Below are 18,459 nucleotides of genomic sequence, written 5' to 3'. Positions count from 1 at the left end.
ATTGCTCACTGCAGCCGTAAACGGGAGCTCCTATTGGCCAACGGGCGACTCTAGACCCGCCTTTTTTCTGTGTCGGTGGCTCGTATTGGACAAGAGGCGTTAACATTCCGGGTTTTCTGCTATCATGGGCGCACCTAATAGCATTACTTTGATCAGTTTGCTGTCAATCAATTACACGGCAGACTGCCATTTGTCGAGTGAATTAATTCCCAGCACATTATACAGACTGCCAAATTGACTTCTCTAGTGCCACCTTGGTGACCTTTCTGTGAAAATATAAAAGCACATTGCCTGCAGTACAGTTTACAGTAAAAAAAGAAAAGAAAAAATCTACATTATAAATTCATTACATTTGACTAATCTCCATGACATTGCAGTTGCACAGATCAGATTTTGTTGTTCAATGGATTTTATTTCTTTCTGTATATCAAAGAAAGCAGAATGGAGATCAAACAAAAAAGCAGGTACAGTGAGGGGGAAAAAAAGCTTAATCAAAACTAACAATAACACAGCCACCATTTTTGTTCAATATTCATACCAATACCAAACTTGTTTTTTGAGCAAAGTGGTGGCATTAAAAACCGTTATGGATCAATAATCAAAACAGTGATGAAAGTAGTAATGAGAATAGGATAAGTAGTATAGTTATAACAATAGTGAGAATCAAAGTGACAATGGAACATGATTAAAGAATAAAAAGCAGATCTCCATAAAAACCTATCTACCTTGGACAGTGCAACAGTGTCTGTGTATAATCCCAGTCATGAGGCTCAAACACCGCAATCCAATTCTGTGTTTTAGACACTAGCTACCATGCTTCTGACACCAATTGTGAATTCCCAATTAAAGGCCATTGTTTGTAGCACTTTTTCCATTTCCAAATTGTTAAAAACAAAGTATTTTCTGTGCTGTTGTGGAGACGGCTGTGCGTCTTTTTTCCCCCCCAAGCAGAGATTAAAAAAGAAAAAAAAAAAAACATACCAAGTGGATTGGCACAAGTGTTGAGCCATGGGATGTCCTTTACAATTTGCATTTAGAAACGCCTCTCTAGGTCTCTGTCAACCTCAGATTGCTTTTTGGTTTTTCAAATGACAGAAAGCAAAGGGAGGATTACTTTGGAATAATCAGGTTTTCTTTCTTAATATATTTCTTTACAAAAAGTTTATTTTTTAGTTTTGCATTTTTGTTAGAACTATTGATAGTAACATTAATAATATACAACTTAAACTGAAGGAAAACGTCTTTAGTATAGCATCTCCTTCAAAACAGCACCATCTTATAATAGCTCTCAGTCAATTTCCCAATTTGCTTCTTAGACTTTGAGTACCCATAATCCCATAAGGCTACTGGAGAATAATACCCCCCTCTGTCTAGCATGTCTATTAGACATTGTTGCATCTCATTTCCCAGCAGGTACATAAGCAGAATTAGCAATTATGTATCGAGACAAAACCAAACAAGGGGAACAAAACACACAAGAGACAAACCCTTTCAAACCCTGCTCCCAGTATCTCTGCATGTTTGGCTTGACCTAAAAAAAAAGTATGTCAGTTTATAGCATTTGCTTGTATTAACTCTAGATATAAAAATCTATACATTGAGCCAAGTAGTTATTTTCCTGTTTCACACATACACTATTCATGACAAAAAGAAATCCCAATGAATTCATCAAATTAAAGTGGTCAGGCTGTGAATGGACCCTATTCAAACAGGAGTAAAATAGCCATTTAATTTATTTGCAAACATTAGATGAGGAGCACTTTCGGTTTCAATTAATATGCTTAGTAATATTTCCCCTTTTTAAGGCTGTCAAGTATTCGGCACAGCTCTAATATTGAAAAATACTTGTAATCAGATTTAGATGTTTGAGGAGTTCCATTCCAAAATTAGACCAGTTTGTCGTTTGGAAACATGGCATTGTCTCATTCAGAGCGATAAATGGGTAGAGATTAGATTAGTACATTAGTTGTTTACTGAAGATTTTGGCTGACAAAACACCAACACCGTTGCAGTCAGGTTCCAATATATTCTAGATATGGATTTTATGGAATGGTGAAATTCTGGTCAAATTGAAACCCCAAAATGGATGCATAGCATTCTGGAATAGAACTCTTCATTTGTATGCACAAATGCTTCTTGTACAATGGTACAGTCACAAGCAGCTAAAGCATGTTCTCGATCGACTAGCAAAAGAGGGAAACAAATAATCAATTGAACTTGTAATTTATATTAAGGCATCCAACATGCACTAGCGTGTCTTTCCATAAACAGACACAGCATTAGAATGCTTAAAAACATTTCATACAAGTAAAATGTGTCAAAGTGCTGTCAAATAAACTACCTTCCTCAGCATTCCTCTCATTTTTCCCTGTCTATTTGGATTGTCATGAAAACAGTGAACATTAGAACATAGACCCATATTTGGGAAAGTGTGAACAGCCCTATTTCTTGTTAAAGTACCTTCAAAATCCCAAGTGAGTAGACATACAATGCTCTTTCAGACCATGATGTCTATTAGCTAATGAACTGGTGAAGAACATTTTCGCTCCTCTCCCGCTGGATCAATCCACTCGACTTATATCCAAAGCAAATTTTGCAGTAAAGGAGAAAGTAGCATGATTCCATAGGAGACTCTTGGTGAATCTACTCTCCTTGTCCCCCAAAAAGTGTGCCAGGCCCAATGTCAAATGGCCACTTCCAAAGACAAGAATATTATTACATTTTGCATCAGTCTTCAGGATAAGTACTGTAGGACAACAAGCATGGCAAGTTGAGGGACTAGAAATGAGAAGTTCTCATAAGGAAGGTAATATAACCACAGGCCTTGGACCAAAAATGTTTCAAAGGGTGGTGGATTTAGGGCTTGGGATAGGGCTGCACGGTTATGATTTATATTATGATTATTTTTGGTGGAAAAAGATTTTATATTCTTAATGCATTCCTTTCCCATTGTGAGTCTGGTGGATGGGAAGATGGGTTGTACAGTGTTGGTTATTAACCCTTGTTTAATGGTGAGGAAATGAAGGTGAGATGCCAGATAAGATGTTTGAATTCATTATATAGCTTAACGGTTACATAATTGTGAAACAAAATCACTTTTTCTGATTACTTTCAGTTAATTGTGCAGCCCTAGTTTGGGACATGTTCATCATTCATCTGAGAGCTGTTGAATGAAGCAGTGTGGTTATAGTCTGTTGTATAGGAAGCGGGTGAACTCCATTGTCAGACATCAGTTGTTCAGTCAGTTAAGGGGAAGCAAGGGGATAGCCGGTGCAGGGAGAGAAATAGTTTGAGGATTAGTGCTCAAAAATGTGTTTCTTAAAATCTGAGGAGCCCAAATGGGTGCAAGGAAGAGTTAATTGTAGATCAATCCTGATCCAAGTCTTAGCTGCTGCTGGTAGTCGCTTGTGATGGAGGTGATTGGACGACAGTCTCACCTACAGAACCACCACCAGAACTGGAGATCGGACTGGAGAGTGTGATCTGTGACCCGGGGATGGTGCCACCAGGTCCACCACTGCTGGTTCCATTCTTGTTGAGTGTCGCAGGCTGGCCAAAGTTAGTGGTTCTCAGGGTGGCCAGATGTCGCGGAGAGAACACATGGGATCTGGCCGCTGCTCTGGACTCGAAGGTGATGTTACAGACTTCGCAGCGACCAGTCAGGGTCTCCTTTGGCGATGTTGGGGGCTGGCCCGCCACGGAAGGGGCCACGGATTCGATAACCGTCAGCTGCACTGGCTTTGGCAGGATGGGTCGGTTGGCTCTGAGGGCGTTGTACTGTAGGTAGCTCCCCGAGCTCATGTCCACTTTCCCCCCTGACACAGGCGACTGTGAAGAGGAGGGAAAGAGGAGTGAGGTAGAGAGCGAAAAGTGAGTTTTAGGTAGCTTTTTCTTTGGTGTAATCCTGTTGCGTCAGGTTCAGGGGTGGGCAAACATTTCTGCCATGTGATCTACTTTGTCATTTATAAGGTTGGAGTGACACCATTGCCAGCCAAGGTGACAGTGAACAAACATATCCACGACTTTGCTGCAGATCCAAATAATGCAAACACAGAATATAGCTAATAGCTAATCATTTAATATTAAAAGTGGTGCAATTGCCTGGGGTTAAAATAAGTTTTAAATACAATAATGCATAGATATATGCCACTTTATGGACTTCTGCACTCCTGCAAAGATCTGACTCATTGCAGGTTGTGGGGTTCGGCAGAAGATGGGCTGGGTGGGGTAGGAACGGGTTATGGTTTAAGAATGTATAATTGTACATGGATGTTTGTGTGTTATGTATAAGTGTATACTTCCTCGTTTTATATTTTCCTTTTATGTTTGAAACTCGTATGCATATATCTCTACAGATTTGTATGCAAGAAAAATAGAAAATAGCTCTTTATCATTGCTATGAAGCAATGACATTTCTGAGCTCATGTACCAGTAGCATATTTCAAACAATCCTGAAGGACCACCCCACATGATATAATATGCATTCACATTTAACATGAATGGCCTTCTTATGGCCTTAGTTGTGTGCCAGTATTGCACAATTACAATATTATATAAATAAATACATATATATATATTTTTTCTTCCCCCATGGTCCACCTGTAAATGATGCCGACCATTGGTTGAGAAACAGTTCTATAGTTTTTCAGTAACAGGATCATCACCATCCCAAGAAAACACATTTTCTGGTCAAGATACCAATTGTATCCAATCCAAGCTGATAAATGGATTCTGCCTCTTGATTGGATGAAATTTGTTTCCCACCCAAAAATAGCAGAAGATGGTGAGGCACACGCTTTGGTCCATGGGAAAAGATCTGTTACTGAACATTCTACACTCCATATGGCAATGATGTTAAAACAAACAAATATCATTAAGGGTGCTGCCCTTAAGGTAAAAATAATAGGCTGTTTGACATAAAAAGAAATATTATGTTTGTGTTTACAAATTGTCAACTTAAAGGACAACTATAGTTTTTTTCAACCAAGGTTCATGTTTTAGGTTGTTATTAGAGAAACTAAAAGGTGAGTGTTAATTTTCTTTCATTTGCTGCTTTCTTTCGTTTTGGGGATTTTAGCAGTTTTTGACAGGGGGGCGGGGGCATTCGAGCATTGGGCTAAATATGTATTTTTTTACAAAATATTATGGTGATTTATTATTTACTATAGTCCTAATAAACCCCAAGAAATTACATCTGGCCACAAAAGATCACAGGATCTATTGAATGTGACAAACTGACATATTGAGCCTATACACACAGTATAAGCCTTCCCCCAGTAGGCTACCTTCACATTCAGTAGATCATGTGATCTTCTGTGGCCAGATGTAATTTCCTGGGGTTTATTAGGACTATAGTAAATAATAAATAAATAAATCACCATCACATTTGATTAAAAAATACATATTTAGCCCCATGCTCGAATGCCCCCGCCCCCCTGTCAAAAACTGCTAAAATCCCCAAAACGAAAGAAAGCAGCAAATGAAAGAAAATTAACACTCACCTTTTAGTTTCTCTAATAACAACCTAAAACATGAACCTTGGTTGAAAAAAACTAAAGTTGTCCTTTAAGCCCATACTGATCAAAAGACCTGGTTGCCCAGAGAAAGAGAGAAAAACCTGTGCTGAATATTTTAGACAAATTAAGGTACAGGGGGAAAACAATGCAGAATGTTTACTTCTCGTTCCAATATCGTTTGGCTTTGCATTGTTGGACTTTATTTCTCTTGTCTTTCTTATGACGAGATTGATTGACTGTATACACCTTATTTTGTATCCTTGTTTGCTCTGCAGTATTTTTATTAGCATCTTGTCTTTCTTTTCTTTCGTTTCTACTGTAGTACTTTTTCTTATAATTAGTTACATGTAACCATAACTGCTGTGCCGCCTCTGGGCGACTGATTTCCCCCTGTGGGATAGTCTAATATTCTAATTACTTTTTGTAATAACTTATTGCTGTTATGTGCCATTAAGTGACAATGCAGTTAACAAAGCTGACTGTATGCAGAAATCTAGATTTTAGAAAAAATGTTTGGTATATTGTTCCAATATAACTTTTTGTAATAACTCATTACTGTGCGCATTTAAAGCACTACACCTACCATTTTCTCCTGTTGCAGTCGCCAGCGCTTTTCTTTTGCCCTGGTGTTCTGGAACCAGATCTGCACCACCTTGAGTGGTAGGCTCAGCTCCGTACCGATGGCCTCACATTCCATGGCGTTGGGGTGGGCGCAGGTCTCATAACAAGACTGCAAGATGGACAGCTGCAGGCAGGAAAGGTGTGTGCGTGGTCTGCGGCTGCAAGAGTGGAAGCTGTTCTCCGTAGGGCTGGATTTAGCCATGGCCGGGGTGGTGGGACTGGCCACTTTGCTGGGTATATTTGGGCTAACTGGTGCAATGCTAGGGGTCGGAGGAGGGGGGATTGTGCGAGATGGGACATTGTGCATGGGAAGAGCCAGCTGTTCTCTTGATAGCGTATTGATCTTAAAAGAACCCTTGGGGGTCCAGTAGTTAAGTCCGTTTTGTTTCTGTTGCACCATTGCTGTGGCGGGGGGCTTGTTGTTGATAGGCGTGGTGGGGATTTTGGGTACCATGCGGTTGGTGGCTCCTGGGACGGGCCTCGTTTCTCTTTCACCGTCTTTCTCTTCATCCATTTTGTCATCCTCACTCTCCTCTTCTAGCTTCACCTTCAAGACTGGGCGAGGGGCAATGGGCAAGAGCTCCTTGGGGGTTGCAAGGAGGATGGGCGTGTTCATTTTGGGGGCAATTTTGACCATAGTGAGGTTGCTGGTGGTTTCGAGTTTTATCTTTGGCACTGATGAGGCAACACAGCTCACAGGAGAGATCGTGGCAGAAGAGACGACCTCCTTAGGCTTTATGGGAACTGGGGTTACATTTTTCACCACATCCAGTAGTCTGCCCATTTCCACAGGTTCTTTCTCCGTCTTTATGAGTGTGCGGGCCATGGGAGTAGTGGTGATGCTCCCAGGGCTGCTGTTGGTAGTGGTGGAAGGTTTTTGGGAGAATATGGGTTTGGAAAGAGGCCAGGTGAACTTGATGAGCGGTTTTCCCAGCGCCGCCAGGGTTCCATCGCTGATGAATCGCACCTCGCCCTTGCGTTCCCTTGCTCTCATGTTCTGGAACCAAATCTGGACAACCTTCTTTGGAAGATGGACCCATTCCGAAATCTGCTCAAACTCGTGTTTCCCAGGGTTGGGGTCTTTGAAGTAGCAGCCATAGAGAATATCAAGCTGGTCAGCTTGGATGATGGTCCTGGAACGCCTCATGTCCCGATACCTTCTGCCCTTTGACCTCCTCTGCTGCTGTTCCTTCTCCTTCTCCCTCTCCCTTTCCCTCTCCATCAATGTTGCGTTCATTTTCTCTGCTGCCCTCATGTAAATACTTGACTTGTTCAAGCTATTGCAGTTCAGACTGCTGTTGGAAGATGTAGTGGTTGAGCCATCAGGTTTCACCTGGACAACCACCAGGCCTTTGGATGTGGGCCTCAGACCCAGGCCGTCCAGAAGACGTCCCTTCTGCAACAATGTCCTGTCGACCATGGAGGTCGAGGATGAGGAAGAAGTGCTCCTTTTTCCTATGCTAAGGTCCAAAGCTGATTCACAATCACCTCCATTGGACAGGTAATGGGCGATTTGGCCATGGGAAGAAAGAGACTGCGTGATGAGAGGCTCAGCAAAGCGCGTTATATTTGGCGGGTTGGAAAAGGTGGGCAATTTATCTCCCAATATGGAGGGAGGAAGTGAGAGGACATAGGGACTGAGAAACTGTGCAGAAAACGGAGCGAGGGACAGAGAGAGGGGGAGGGAGTGGAGCATGCCACTTGGAAGCCCTGTGTGGTCCATAGAGTGGGTCTGAGTGCTTGGAGGATCCCCTTGGGCCTCCAACTCCAGATCCACATCTGGATCCTGCCTTTCCTTTTTGACCTCCACTGCTTCCCGTTCAAATTCCAGCTTTCTCTTTTTCAGATTGGCCCTCTGACCTCCTCCGGCATCCTCCTCTTCATACTCGTCCTCCGCATCAGAGAGGAACACGGTGGTGGAGCGCAGCACCTTCCCCCCACTGGGGCCCTTATTGCCGGCAGGCTCCCGCTGTGCTTCGTCTTTCGCAGGGCTGTTGGGCCCCTCCTTCAAGGACCCATTCTGACTTTCATCATCAGACACAATGACAGATGTGTACACTTCTTCAGTCTCAGAATCGGAGGTCAAACAGGTGTCTCCTGGGAGGCTATTCCTCCCAACAGCCTTCTCTTTTCTCTTCTTTCTACTACTAGACAAATCAATTACCTGACTGCTGGAGGCTTCAGCTCCATCCTCACTTTCCGCTATTATCAGTGAACTTTCATCCTCATCAAAGTCATTATTTAAACCTTCAACTTGGATGTGCATGGCGAGACCTGCTCTGTCCCTACTGTGCTCTGATCCCATTGCTCTCCGTTTCACTTGGGCGTTGCGTGCTTGGCATAGCCACCTGCGTACCTCTTCCTCAGTGAGGCCCACCTCTCTGCCCAGTGCCTCACAGTCCTCACAAGGAGGGCTGGCAGCATGTTCCTCACTGCGGGACTCAAAGAACGCTGACAATACCTCCGACTGGAACTCTGACAGTATCGGCGGGCCTGGAGAAATGTTGCGCCCCTTTCTATTATGACGAGGGTGGTCTGGGGAATTGGAGGTGCTCTTATACGGGCTGGTTTTCAGGGAGTCAACTGAGCCGCTAGGGCTTGTGCCTGCTTGTGATTTCTGTGGGGTAGAATCCAGGCTAAGTGTAAGGTTTAAATGTACAGGGCTGAGGCTTGAGCTTCGTACAGACGTAGAAGGTGAAAGGTTCTTATTGCGGAAGCTTTTCTCTGTTGCCGTCGGGGAGGTGCTCAGGATAGCTGCTTTATCTCCTCCATCTAGCCCCGACTGATCTGTCAAACTGTCCGTTGTGCTATCTCCATCTGCCCCCTCCATCTTCCCCTCCTCTCTATCTTTCTCTAGCTTAATAATTTTGCTCATCAGTTCCTTAGTCTCTTCTTCCTCACCTCTCTCTCTTTTAACACCCACCACAGGCCGATTGTCCCCGTCCTCAACCTTGACCTCCTCTTTAACCATTTTACTCTCCTCTTTTACCGCCTTATCCTCCTGCTTGACATGCTCCTCCTCACTTCTTCCGTCCACCTCTTTTTGCTCTTCCACACAGGACTGTGTCTTTTCTTGGACTCCAACAGTGGGCCCCTGGTTCTGTAAGCTATTGAGTCTTTGGGCTACAAGGGCTTGTTGGGCCGGGCTAAGACCTAGTAATGGCACACACTGGGCCAGGAGTTGTCCTTGCTGGTTCTCCTGGCTCTGCTGGGTTTGGGCCTGGAGCCCGTTGAGGATCAAGGGCATGAGCATCTGAGGCTGAGGAACCAGCTGGGGAGTGGCCACACTGGGAGCTGCGCCAGCCGCAAACAGGGAAGGGACGAGGGAGTGTGATACGGAGCCGGGACTAGACGTAAGGAGGGTGAGAAAAGCAGAGACGGCCTGAGCCGAGGCCACAGGGGAGGCGAGGAGGGAGGGGGCTGCTGCCGATGCTGGGACCTGCTTCCCCTCTTTGGCAGTCACCATCAGGCTCCCAGGAGCAGAGGAGTTTGTTGTGGTGAGTAGCTGTGAGGCTCCGCACACCGGAGTGCCCACTGCTGGGCTTGGAACGCTGTTGCTGCTGCTCCCCAAACGCCCACTAGCTGCGGCGGCATTGGCAGCATTTCTGCTCCGGGTCTGGTGTAAAACAGACTTCATATGGCTCTCGAGGGTGATGGCATGATTGTAGGAGACTCGACACACAGCACACTGATAGGGCTTGTTGGACAGGAACGGCCGAGCCAGAACAGGAATCACGACATTCTGGTTGGTCTCGCCGCCTGTTTTCATCTGTTGAATGTGGGTGTCAGAGGAGTAGTGAACACTCAAAGCTGTCTTGGACAGAAACGCCTCGTGACAGGCGGTACATTTAAATGACCGGGTAACCTTTGGAGGTACTACATTTTTATCCACCGAGGTTGCGTTGGCTTCTGCCATCGCTGCATTTTCCGTTGTGTTTTGCTGCGTTGCTTCACCTGTGGGTTGATTCCCTTCCTCTGGTTGAGCTCCACCTGCCCCCTGTTCTGTCGCACCTTGTCCACACACCTCCATCACTTTGTCTTTAGGCTGCTGGACAGCGTGTGAGTTCTCAGTTTGGCAGGGTTCTGAATCTTCACCATGCTTCACTTGTTGGAGGGCAGCTTCTGAAGAGTAAAAATAATGCACTCAACTGTTATGTTGTGGTAAACAGAACAACTAATTTAATAAGATTTAAGGCTTTCAGACGCAAATTCATGCCAGCTCAAACATCAAGCACTGTAGTTCTAATCAATGTTTACTATTTACTAACAAATACAACTAAGGAATGTTACATTTATTATAATTAATCTAATTATATACAGTATATATATATATATATATAACAAATGCAATATATATTCATTCATCCATATCATTATGTGTCTCCTTTATTTTCCCTATATTGTCTGTCTGTAGAACATAGTATTTCTACTACGTGTTGCCAAGTCTAATTTCTTAAATGCTAAAACATAAAATCGGTCAAACAATTGACCCTTCGCCAAGCCCCACCCACTCTGCGATGGCAAGCTGTCCATAATCAATCATTTCAGTAGCAAGAGCTTCAAAGTGTCATCAGGCTGTCAGGAAGCGGAACTCTCTAGCAGCTCTCCCACTACTCCGTTTCCACTGATTCTGGACTAATGCAACCACTACCTCAACATACACATGCACGCACGCACACACATATTGTGAAGTATGTACTCAACTGCTGCTATCTCTCGCTGGCTGAACGGTCCAGGCACCTAGGCCGGTAATCCAGCCTGACTAATTGGACACTAATTGATTTAGTACCTTTTGAGGCCGTTTTGTTTTGTTTTTTTAAGTGCGTATTGTTGTTGTTGAGTTAGATTTTGTTTTTGGTTTAATAAATTTCAGCTAAACGTATTTACTAATTATTTCCGTGAACGCCCTACCAACAGCCATTAAGAAATGTTAATCCCGGCTAGACTCCTTCAAAACCACTCTCAAAGAGCACTTCCGGGCGGCTGCAATTCGAGACTGGTACCTGTAAAAGGTGCCCCCCCCCTTTTTCCCATACTGTACTCGTCTTTCCCTTACTTTTTTGCATAGAAGTGTATATTTGTACGTCTTTAAATGTTCTGATGAATTGAAAATGGAGGACCCTGCTGTAAACCTGTGCTTTCGTTGAACTGTACCCATTCTACATACTGTGAATACAATTTTCAATCAATCAATTTATTCTGAACTGACCCACCACCTCCCATTTTTGCAACAGTTATAATGCGGATGATACATTTTATATATATATATATATATATATGAAATGAAATGAAAAGAAGAAACAGTATCCAACTGAATCAACTTTTAACAACCGTCCGACAGGAGTTTTCATGTAATGCACCGTAAGACTTAGTACAGTGATTAGTACTATTATTGCCATCACCAGGTTGGGTCAGTCGTGACGTTTTTCCCACGACGTTAAGCTGTGTATGTGTTCAACAACACAGCCATGCAAAATAACACTGACAGCTATGAGGTGATGGAAGCTGGCCATTTCCTTAGCAACGGTTTCTAAACTATTTGGATTGGCATTGGACAATCGCTTTTGGGGTGGGGTTTAGCAAAGGACACATTTCTGACTTGTTTGTAGATACCTCTCACTAACCTGTGGTATTGTGAGCATCCGTGTCCTCAACCTCGCCACTGGCACATTGTTTAGACTTAGCGACGGCCTGATAAAAAGGGAGGGAAAACATCAATGGGATTTCGACAGTGAAAAAGGGAAATCATAAATATAACTTATCTTTTCACATAAAGGTGAATCCTATCAGTCAGCTTGGTGTGACTCATTGAAGCATAGCAATGTTACAGTGCAACCTGACCCAGCCTTTAATTTGACACTTAATATTAACCCATTTTGACCTGAGATCAGATTCTAAAAATGTCTTAGATTTTTCAAAAATAGCAGACCTACAAGTTTGTAGAGTGCCACTCGGTGGTGTGCTATGAGCTTGTAGATCTGCTATTTTTCAATAGCTAAAGCATAACATAATGCTAACACAAAAAGGGGTTCCCGCCCAGAATGGGTTCAAAACAAGGCTCTAAAATTGGTGATCGTTTTAACTGAAGACACTTCCAGGTTCTGTAAGTTTTAAGTGTCAGCTAATATTTCTATCAAAGATTTGAGACCTGCCTGGGTAATCCAAAGCATAAATTAATCATATTACTGAATTAAGACAGAGTAAGACGCAGTTGAAGGCTGAAATACCTTTGTCTGACTGTCTACTGCTGTGCACTTGATATAAATCATTTTAAAGACTAGGTTTGTGAGTACTGATTATTATTTGTATCTGCATATTTTCAAGCGTGCACTCGGGAGTCGTTACACTACAAATTACTTTGTAGTTACAGATTTTCATATTACTGAATTACAATGAAATAATTAGCTTCAACATGCTTAAAAACAATGCTTCTTGATTGATAACTTAATCTAAGACATTAAACACTAAATACAGTGCTAGAATTTGCTTTATATTGATGCAACACTTTCTGTTCAGAGTTTTACCTTTCATGAGCTCTATGTATTCTGCATATTGGTTTTGCCGCTCATCAGTGTCAAACTATAAAAAAGGGACTACAACTGGTGTGATATTTTGTCCTTGTGTACTTACAATGTCCATCAGTTTGTCTACGCAGTTAGGAAGTACTTTGTGTTGTTCACTGAGATGCAGAGATAGAGACGACCGGTCTGGTTGCCCTTGTTGGCACAGGGGGCACAGCCACTTCGCCACCCCGCTGCTGTCGCTGATCACAGACTCTCCAGACTCCTCCTGGCCAATAAATATAAAATGAAAGATAAGGCAACATAAAACCCTTTATCCCAAACGCATTCAGTTATTACACAGAAGAACAAAGTAATGAGTACTATTACAACACAAGTAAACAAAAACAACACGATTGTTAATCGTTTTTCACACTGCAAAATTTGATGATTCAAATCCACAATGTGCTGCCAGATGCGTTTGCTGTGAGAATGTTATGACACTTTTTGCATTAATAGCCCATATTGTATAGGAGTAAAATGGCACAGATGGTAGAGAAAATGCGACAGGGGAAAATGCATTCCTTGTTAAGCGAAACCCTGATCCAGCTTCACAGAACTATGAAAATACAGACAGTCTTGATTTCAGCCATAACCACCTTTTATAGGGAGTTTCCCCCCTGTCAGCAACCACAGTATCAAATTACACCTCATTGTAATGATTGCATGGACTTTTCATTTGAAAACTAACTTAATTTAAAGCCCCAAAAAGAGCATACATAACATCTTCAATACTGTATAGCACTACCTTCTATACAAAAAGCAGATACATTGTGTTAGAAAAGTGCATGCAACTATAGGCCAACACTCCTAAACATATAACACAATCTCTGGTTGTACCTACTGTACAACGAGTATGGTCTCAAAATATAGCAATTATGTCCAAGTGTTCCTGATTATTACAGCCTTAACGCATTTTAATAAGACTATCTGAGGTCACGGTTGCTGCATGCATACATGACCGTAGCGAAGCCTGCAGCATGCCTCCGATTGTGAAACACCTTCCATGCAATTTAATAAATCATCCAAATCATACAGCCTGCCGGTGTGGATCGTTCCGTGTGGAGTGAATAACGATCTTACCATACAGTAACTGCTCATAAATAAATCTGCAACATGGATTTAATGGGCGTAAAAATGTCCTCATGAGAGACCAACACAGATCCTGATCACTTCCTCGTCATGATGCCAATTAGCAAGCTAGCGAAATCTCCAAAATAACTCCAAACATTAACGTTACAGATTGTGTACAAGATGCTCATTCCGACACTCCCAATGAAAAACACAAAAGATGCAACAAATATGACCACTCTAACACTACCGAGCTGGCTAATTAACGAGCGGTCTAATTAGCTATCATGCCGAACCAAGTGATGAATCAATTAGCTAGCAAGCTAGGTTGCCTCAGCGTCGCATTACAGTGGTGTTCCACAAAACGCTGCTTCTTAGTAGCTCATTTACTGACGAAGTTAATTACCATAACAACCACAAACATCCAAAACTGCTCAAACACGAGTTTAACATCTCACTTACCACGCTGTTGCTTCTCCGCAAAAAGCCAAAAGGCTGGTTTAATTAATAAACAAAATGGCTTAACCTCATAACAGTCGTGGCACTTCTTTGCTAGCTAGCCTGTTAGCAAAGCAGCAGCAGCAAGCAGCAGGGTAATTAACGTCCCCTCCTCAAACAAGTCTCCACACTAATAAAGGCTCCCTTATGAAATGTAACGTTTTTTCGACAGAAATGTCGCGTTTTCCGGACGAACGAGTGTCGACACGCGTCACGTCGACACTTTTAGTTTGAAAATACGTAGTTTATGTCGCACGACGACGAAATACAAATACAATTAAGTATGAAAAGCTTGATTAATAAACTACTGCGCTTGACAAAAAAAAAAGCAAAATAGAACAGATCTACAAGCTAACGACGCGTTGCGAACGCGCCGCGGTGTTAGCTTGTAGATCGTTTTTTTTTTGGTCAAGCGACACCGGCCTAGAGTCGTTCCTCACCCCGGTGGATGTGTGCTGCCAGTCGGGCATCTACAGCGATCATCCAGCCAGCAACAAGCGCCCCAACATCGAGGCCTACAACTACACGCACGGACCGAAGCCATTTAATTAATTAATGCATGCATGTACGTGCATGATCTGCTGCTCCTCCGAGTCCGTGCAGATGTGTGTATGTGTGTGCTGATAGGAAGAAAAAACACACACACACACACACACCAACCTCCTCACAACCCTTCCACCCACAATCGCGTTCCTTCCTTCCGCGGGACCCCCACCTACTCTTTGATTATCATTATTATAATCACCGTTATTATTGTTGTTGTTGTTGTGAAAGCATTCCAACACATTTTCAAAACAGTCGCGATCGGTAGAACTAGGTAGGTGCGTGCAACATGCTAACCAAACAAGGGTTTCGTTGCGGGGGTAATTGGCGAAAAGAAGATTAATTAAAAAATGCTAAGCTACTTGTGTGTGGAAAAGGGACTAGTTAGTACCTCTCTTATGGAACAGGACGGCGATGGGGGTGGTGCAGAAAGAGAGGGGGAGGGTGGAGGAGGGCTGGGGGGAGAAAAAAGGAGAGCCGAGAAAAAAAAAAGTTTTGGGATTTTTAATGTTCGAAATCTGTGACGGATCGGATTAGTAAAATGCTGCATCAATCCACCCCCGGTGGTCGGTCGATCGACCCTCGATCAGCAGGCCACTGCGCTCAGGCCACGTCGGCGCAATAATTAAACCGATCGTTGTTTTAATTAAGTTGTGGGGAGAGCAATTAGCTAATGCGTTTACCTGCATGGTCGCCCGGGCTCCAGCAGTAGCACGCTTCCCTCTCTCTCGCTCCTCGGGACTGAAAAGTTTTCTTCTTTCTCTCTCTCCACCTCCTCCGCCTCCTCCCTGGCTTGGTTCTCCCCTCCCTCTCATTCGCCCTCTCTCTCTCGTTTCTCCTTCCCCTGTTTCTGTCTAGTAAACACACGACAGCTCCCCCCCAGGCTGATTGCTGACATTCACACACGATGGATGATCAAATCTCCTTATGTAACATCATGGATACTAATAATCATTATACTATCAGGGGATTTGAAATATAGTTGACTTAAATTTAGTGAATCATCAAAAAGCAAGATCATCAAGGAAAACGTATTGAATAACGTAAAGGTGAAAGTGACCTGCATTAGACATAATCTATAGTATTGAAATCCGCGCGGAATCCTACATCATCCAAGGTGAAACAAAATTAATCTCTTATTGTCCTAAATGATTGCGTCAGGAATAGTATAAATCAGAAATCATAAGTAATCCGGCGATGAATAGACGATATCACAGTTTTCACAGATGCTTCGCTGTTATTGCACATGAACAACACAATATTTTACATGCGTTTCTAGTTTCTGCAGTAAGTGGCGTACATCAACGGCAATATAATCTCTGTGCAGAATAATACATGTTTATAAAGCAGAGAGGATTATAATTAGAAATGCACCATCTGTATGCGCTTGTCCGTTACTGAGACAGGATATGATTGTCCTGAATACTGTGATAGGTGTCTCTATTGTGCCTGAGTAAAATATATTCCTGTCGCGGTTTGATAGTTTGGACTTTACATGATTTGTTGCTTAAGCCAGTGATTTATTTTATATATATATTGTTTTGTGTTTGTCGAGTGAATTTGGACTTCTAATTGTGAATTTAAAGGTCTGTATTTTACAGTTGTAAACTTGTAACACTGTAATATGTGCATGAGCTCAGGATGCACTGAATGACTGGATCCATTGACTTGTAATGGTATCAGATGCTGTGCGTACCTACTGTATATGCTACCAAATACCAATTACAACAGGCAGCATGTAATGACAGTTATTTAATTGATCCCTGTTAAATTGTGTAATTTCAGATGAGTGTGGAAGTGGAGAGAAAATTTGTATGTGATGCTGACATTCAGAAAACATTGGAAGGCATTGGAGGTTTGTTTTCATATGTCATAGGCCATGTCCCCATATCCTTACAGTCAGACATAGGTCTATGTGTGATGTAAACTGCCTCTTATTAACAATCAAGTTTGTTAGTCTCCTATATCATATCTATTCTGATGAAATACATCATTTTATGCTATTATTATAGACCATTCTATAATAACTATATAACTACAATGCATCTCTATTTTAAACCAGGAGTGTGTATTGGTGAGCATCAGTTTCATGACAAGTACTTTGACACACCGGATTTCTTTCTCACTTTGAAAGACACCTGGCTGCGTCAACGCAGAGGTTGTTGGGAGCTGAAGTGTCCAACAGCAACAGTCGGCAAGGCAGAGAACAGTGGAATAGAACATCCTAAACAGGCTGCACTGTGCTCTCGCTACTTAGAGATGACTAGTCTGCCAGAAATTCAACAGAGAGTGAAATATGTCTTAAAGGACAGTGTCAGGGATGGCAAAATGTCATGTCAACTGCCAGAGGAAGTAACAGAAGAGGAGACGCAGCTGGTAGCTGACCATGATGGGCCTAAAACAGCAGAGAAAAGCTCCTCAGAGGGAGATGAGTCTTGGCTGAGCAAGCTGAATCTGGTGTGCTTTGCAGCGTTTACGACAGTGCGGTGCTCATTCACTCTTGAGGAAGAAGTGCATATAGATCTTGACAAGGCTGACTTCGGTTACTGTGTCGGAGAGATAGAGGTCATCGTACCTGAGGGAGAAGACATGCAGCCTGCCATGGAGAAGATTGAGAAAACGGCACAAAAGCTGGGTAAACACTAAACACTAAACCTTAACTGTATGTATTTAACCACCTGACCAGTTTAATACTTCTCTAATGGCACATCTCTAATATTATATTCCACTTAATATTATTTGAGAGGGATCTAAACAACCCCATTACTTAAGTCAAAGTATAAATACCTGTGGTCAAATATTACTCCACTACAACTGAAAGTTACCCAGTCAGATTTGTACCTGATTCAAAATACTGGAGTACTTTCATTAAAAAAATACTTAAGTATTCAAAAGTGTTAATAACACAATACTGTATTGTTTTGTAAATAAAAGCAGTATAGTGAAACAGAAATAGCTTCATTGTGTGCTTTGCACAATTTGTGCTTTGAACATGACCTGAAGTGCAATAGACTAGCTTATGAATAACTGTGCTCTTGACCTGTACTAATAATAACCCTTTCAATAATAAAGGGTAATAATTTATAATAATAATAACTCTTAATAACTATTTTAATAATAACCTCAGTGTTTGTTTATTTTTATTCACAGGTCTGACTGGGGATCAGCGTGTTCAAGGAAAAATGGATGTCTACCTTCAAAGATATTGCCCAGAGCATTATGCAAAACTGCAAACTGCAAAGATTTTGTGAGAAATCTGATTGAGTCAAACAATGCAAAAAGGACCCAATGAGCTGCACATTTCTTAATTGATGCACAATTTTGATTCTGTATAGCGGAGTGTAGTCATATGTCTGTATCCATATTAAAATGTGTAAAAATGATAGCTTAAATGTAATTTAATGTTGAAAATTCTGAAGTACTAAAGTAAATGTATTTTCTTTACCACAACAATGATATACAGTGAAGTATACCCGAGTAGTGAGTCTGGCCTACATCTGTTGGAAACTTATGACTTTTACTACACTACATTTTGAAAGATAAATAGGTATAAACGCCATTAGATTTCCAAGAAGGTAGATTGTCTTTTACTCACTATTCTAGCTTGGCTTTTAATTAAGTCAGCTGTTGAATTATTTTTCCTTTCTAAA

At 42.2% G+C, this 18,459-nt stretch overlaps 2 protein-coding genes across 6 annotated transcripts; one reads left to right on the top strand and one right to left on the bottom strand.

The window, feature by feature from the left end:
- Window positions 1–391: 391 nt before the first annotated feature.
- zfhx2 (zinc finger homeobox 2) lies at window positions 392–15,607 on the bottom strand. 5 transcript variants are annotated; one of them, XR_014570014.1, is made up of 6 exons: window positions 14,707–14,872; window positions 12,768–12,926; window positions 11,762–11,828; window positions 6,100–10,259; window positions 2,461–3,828; window positions 392–1,531 (listed from the first exon to the last, which is right to left on the bottom strand). XR_014570014.1 is itself a non-coding variant. In XM_083777588.1 (5 exons), exons 1-5 carry the CDS (start codon window positions 15,496–15,498, stop codon window positions 3,385–3,387), a joined length of 4,836 nt encoding a protein of 1,611 aa, XP_083633714.1. In that variant the 5' UTR covers window positions 15,499–15,607; the 3' UTR covers window positions 392–3,384. The 5 variants fall into 5 exon arrangements, 4 of the variants coding, with proteins under 4 accessions (XP_083633714.1, XP_083633715.1, XP_083633713.1 ...); XM_083777588.1 differs by lacking the exon at window positions 14,707–14,872 and adding an exon at window positions 15,493–15,607 and having other exon boundaries at window positions 392–3,828; XM_083777589.1 differs by having other exon boundaries at window positions 392–3,777; window positions 14,707–14,873.
- A 661-nt stretch (window positions 15,608–16,268) lies between these two features.
- Window positions 16,269–18,455, top strand: thtpa (thiamine triphosphatase). The gene is made up of 4 exons (XM_083778750.1): window positions 16,269–16,395; window positions 16,595–16,664; window positions 16,872–17,444; window positions 17,960–18,455. Exons 2-4 carry the CDS (start codon window positions 16,595–16,597, stop codon window positions 18,058–18,060), a joined length of 744 nt encoding a protein of 247 aa, XP_083634876.1. The 5' UTR covers window positions 16,269–16,395; the 3' UTR covers window positions 18,061–18,455.
- The last annotated feature ends 4 nt before the right edge of the window (window positions 18,456–18,459 follow it).

Source organism: Protomyctophum parallelum, assembly GCF_964188405.1.
Source record: "Protomyctophum parallelum genome assembly, chromosome: 12".
Lineage (NCBI taxonomy): Eukaryota > Metazoa > Chordata > Actinopteri > Myctophiformes > Myctophidae > Protomyctophum > Protomyctophum parallelum.
The sequence above is the reverse complement of the archived record's forward strand: the minus strand, read 5'-3'. Positions and strand labels throughout refer to the sequence as shown.

Excerpts from the sequence above, each read along its gene's own strand:
- thtpa (XM_083778750.1), top strand. The coding sequence starts at position 16,595 with ATGAGTGTGGAAGTGGAGAGAAAATTTGTATGTGATGCTGACATTCAG. Across the intron at positions 16,665-16,871 it reads AACATTGGAAGGCATTGGAG|GAGTGTGTATTGGTGAGCAT; the intron begins GTTTGTTTTCAT and ends ATTTTAAACCAG. Across the intron at positions 17,445-17,959 it reads GAAAACGGCACAAAAGCTGG|GTCTGACTGGGGATCAGCGT; the intron begins GTAAACACTAAA and ends TTTTATTCACAG.
- zfhx2 (XM_083777586.1), bottom strand. The coding sequence starts at position 14,736 with ATGCCCGACTGGCAGCACACATCCACCGGG. Across the intron at positions 12,927-14,706 it reads GGCAGCACACATCCACCGGG|GAGGAGTCTGGAGAGTCTGT; the intron begins GTGAGGAACGAC and ends TTTATTGGCCAG. Across the intron at positions 3,829-6,099 it reads GACTGCAACAGGAGAAAATG|TCGCCTGTGTCAGGGGGGAA; the intron begins GTAGGTGTAGTG and ends TCCTCTTCACAG.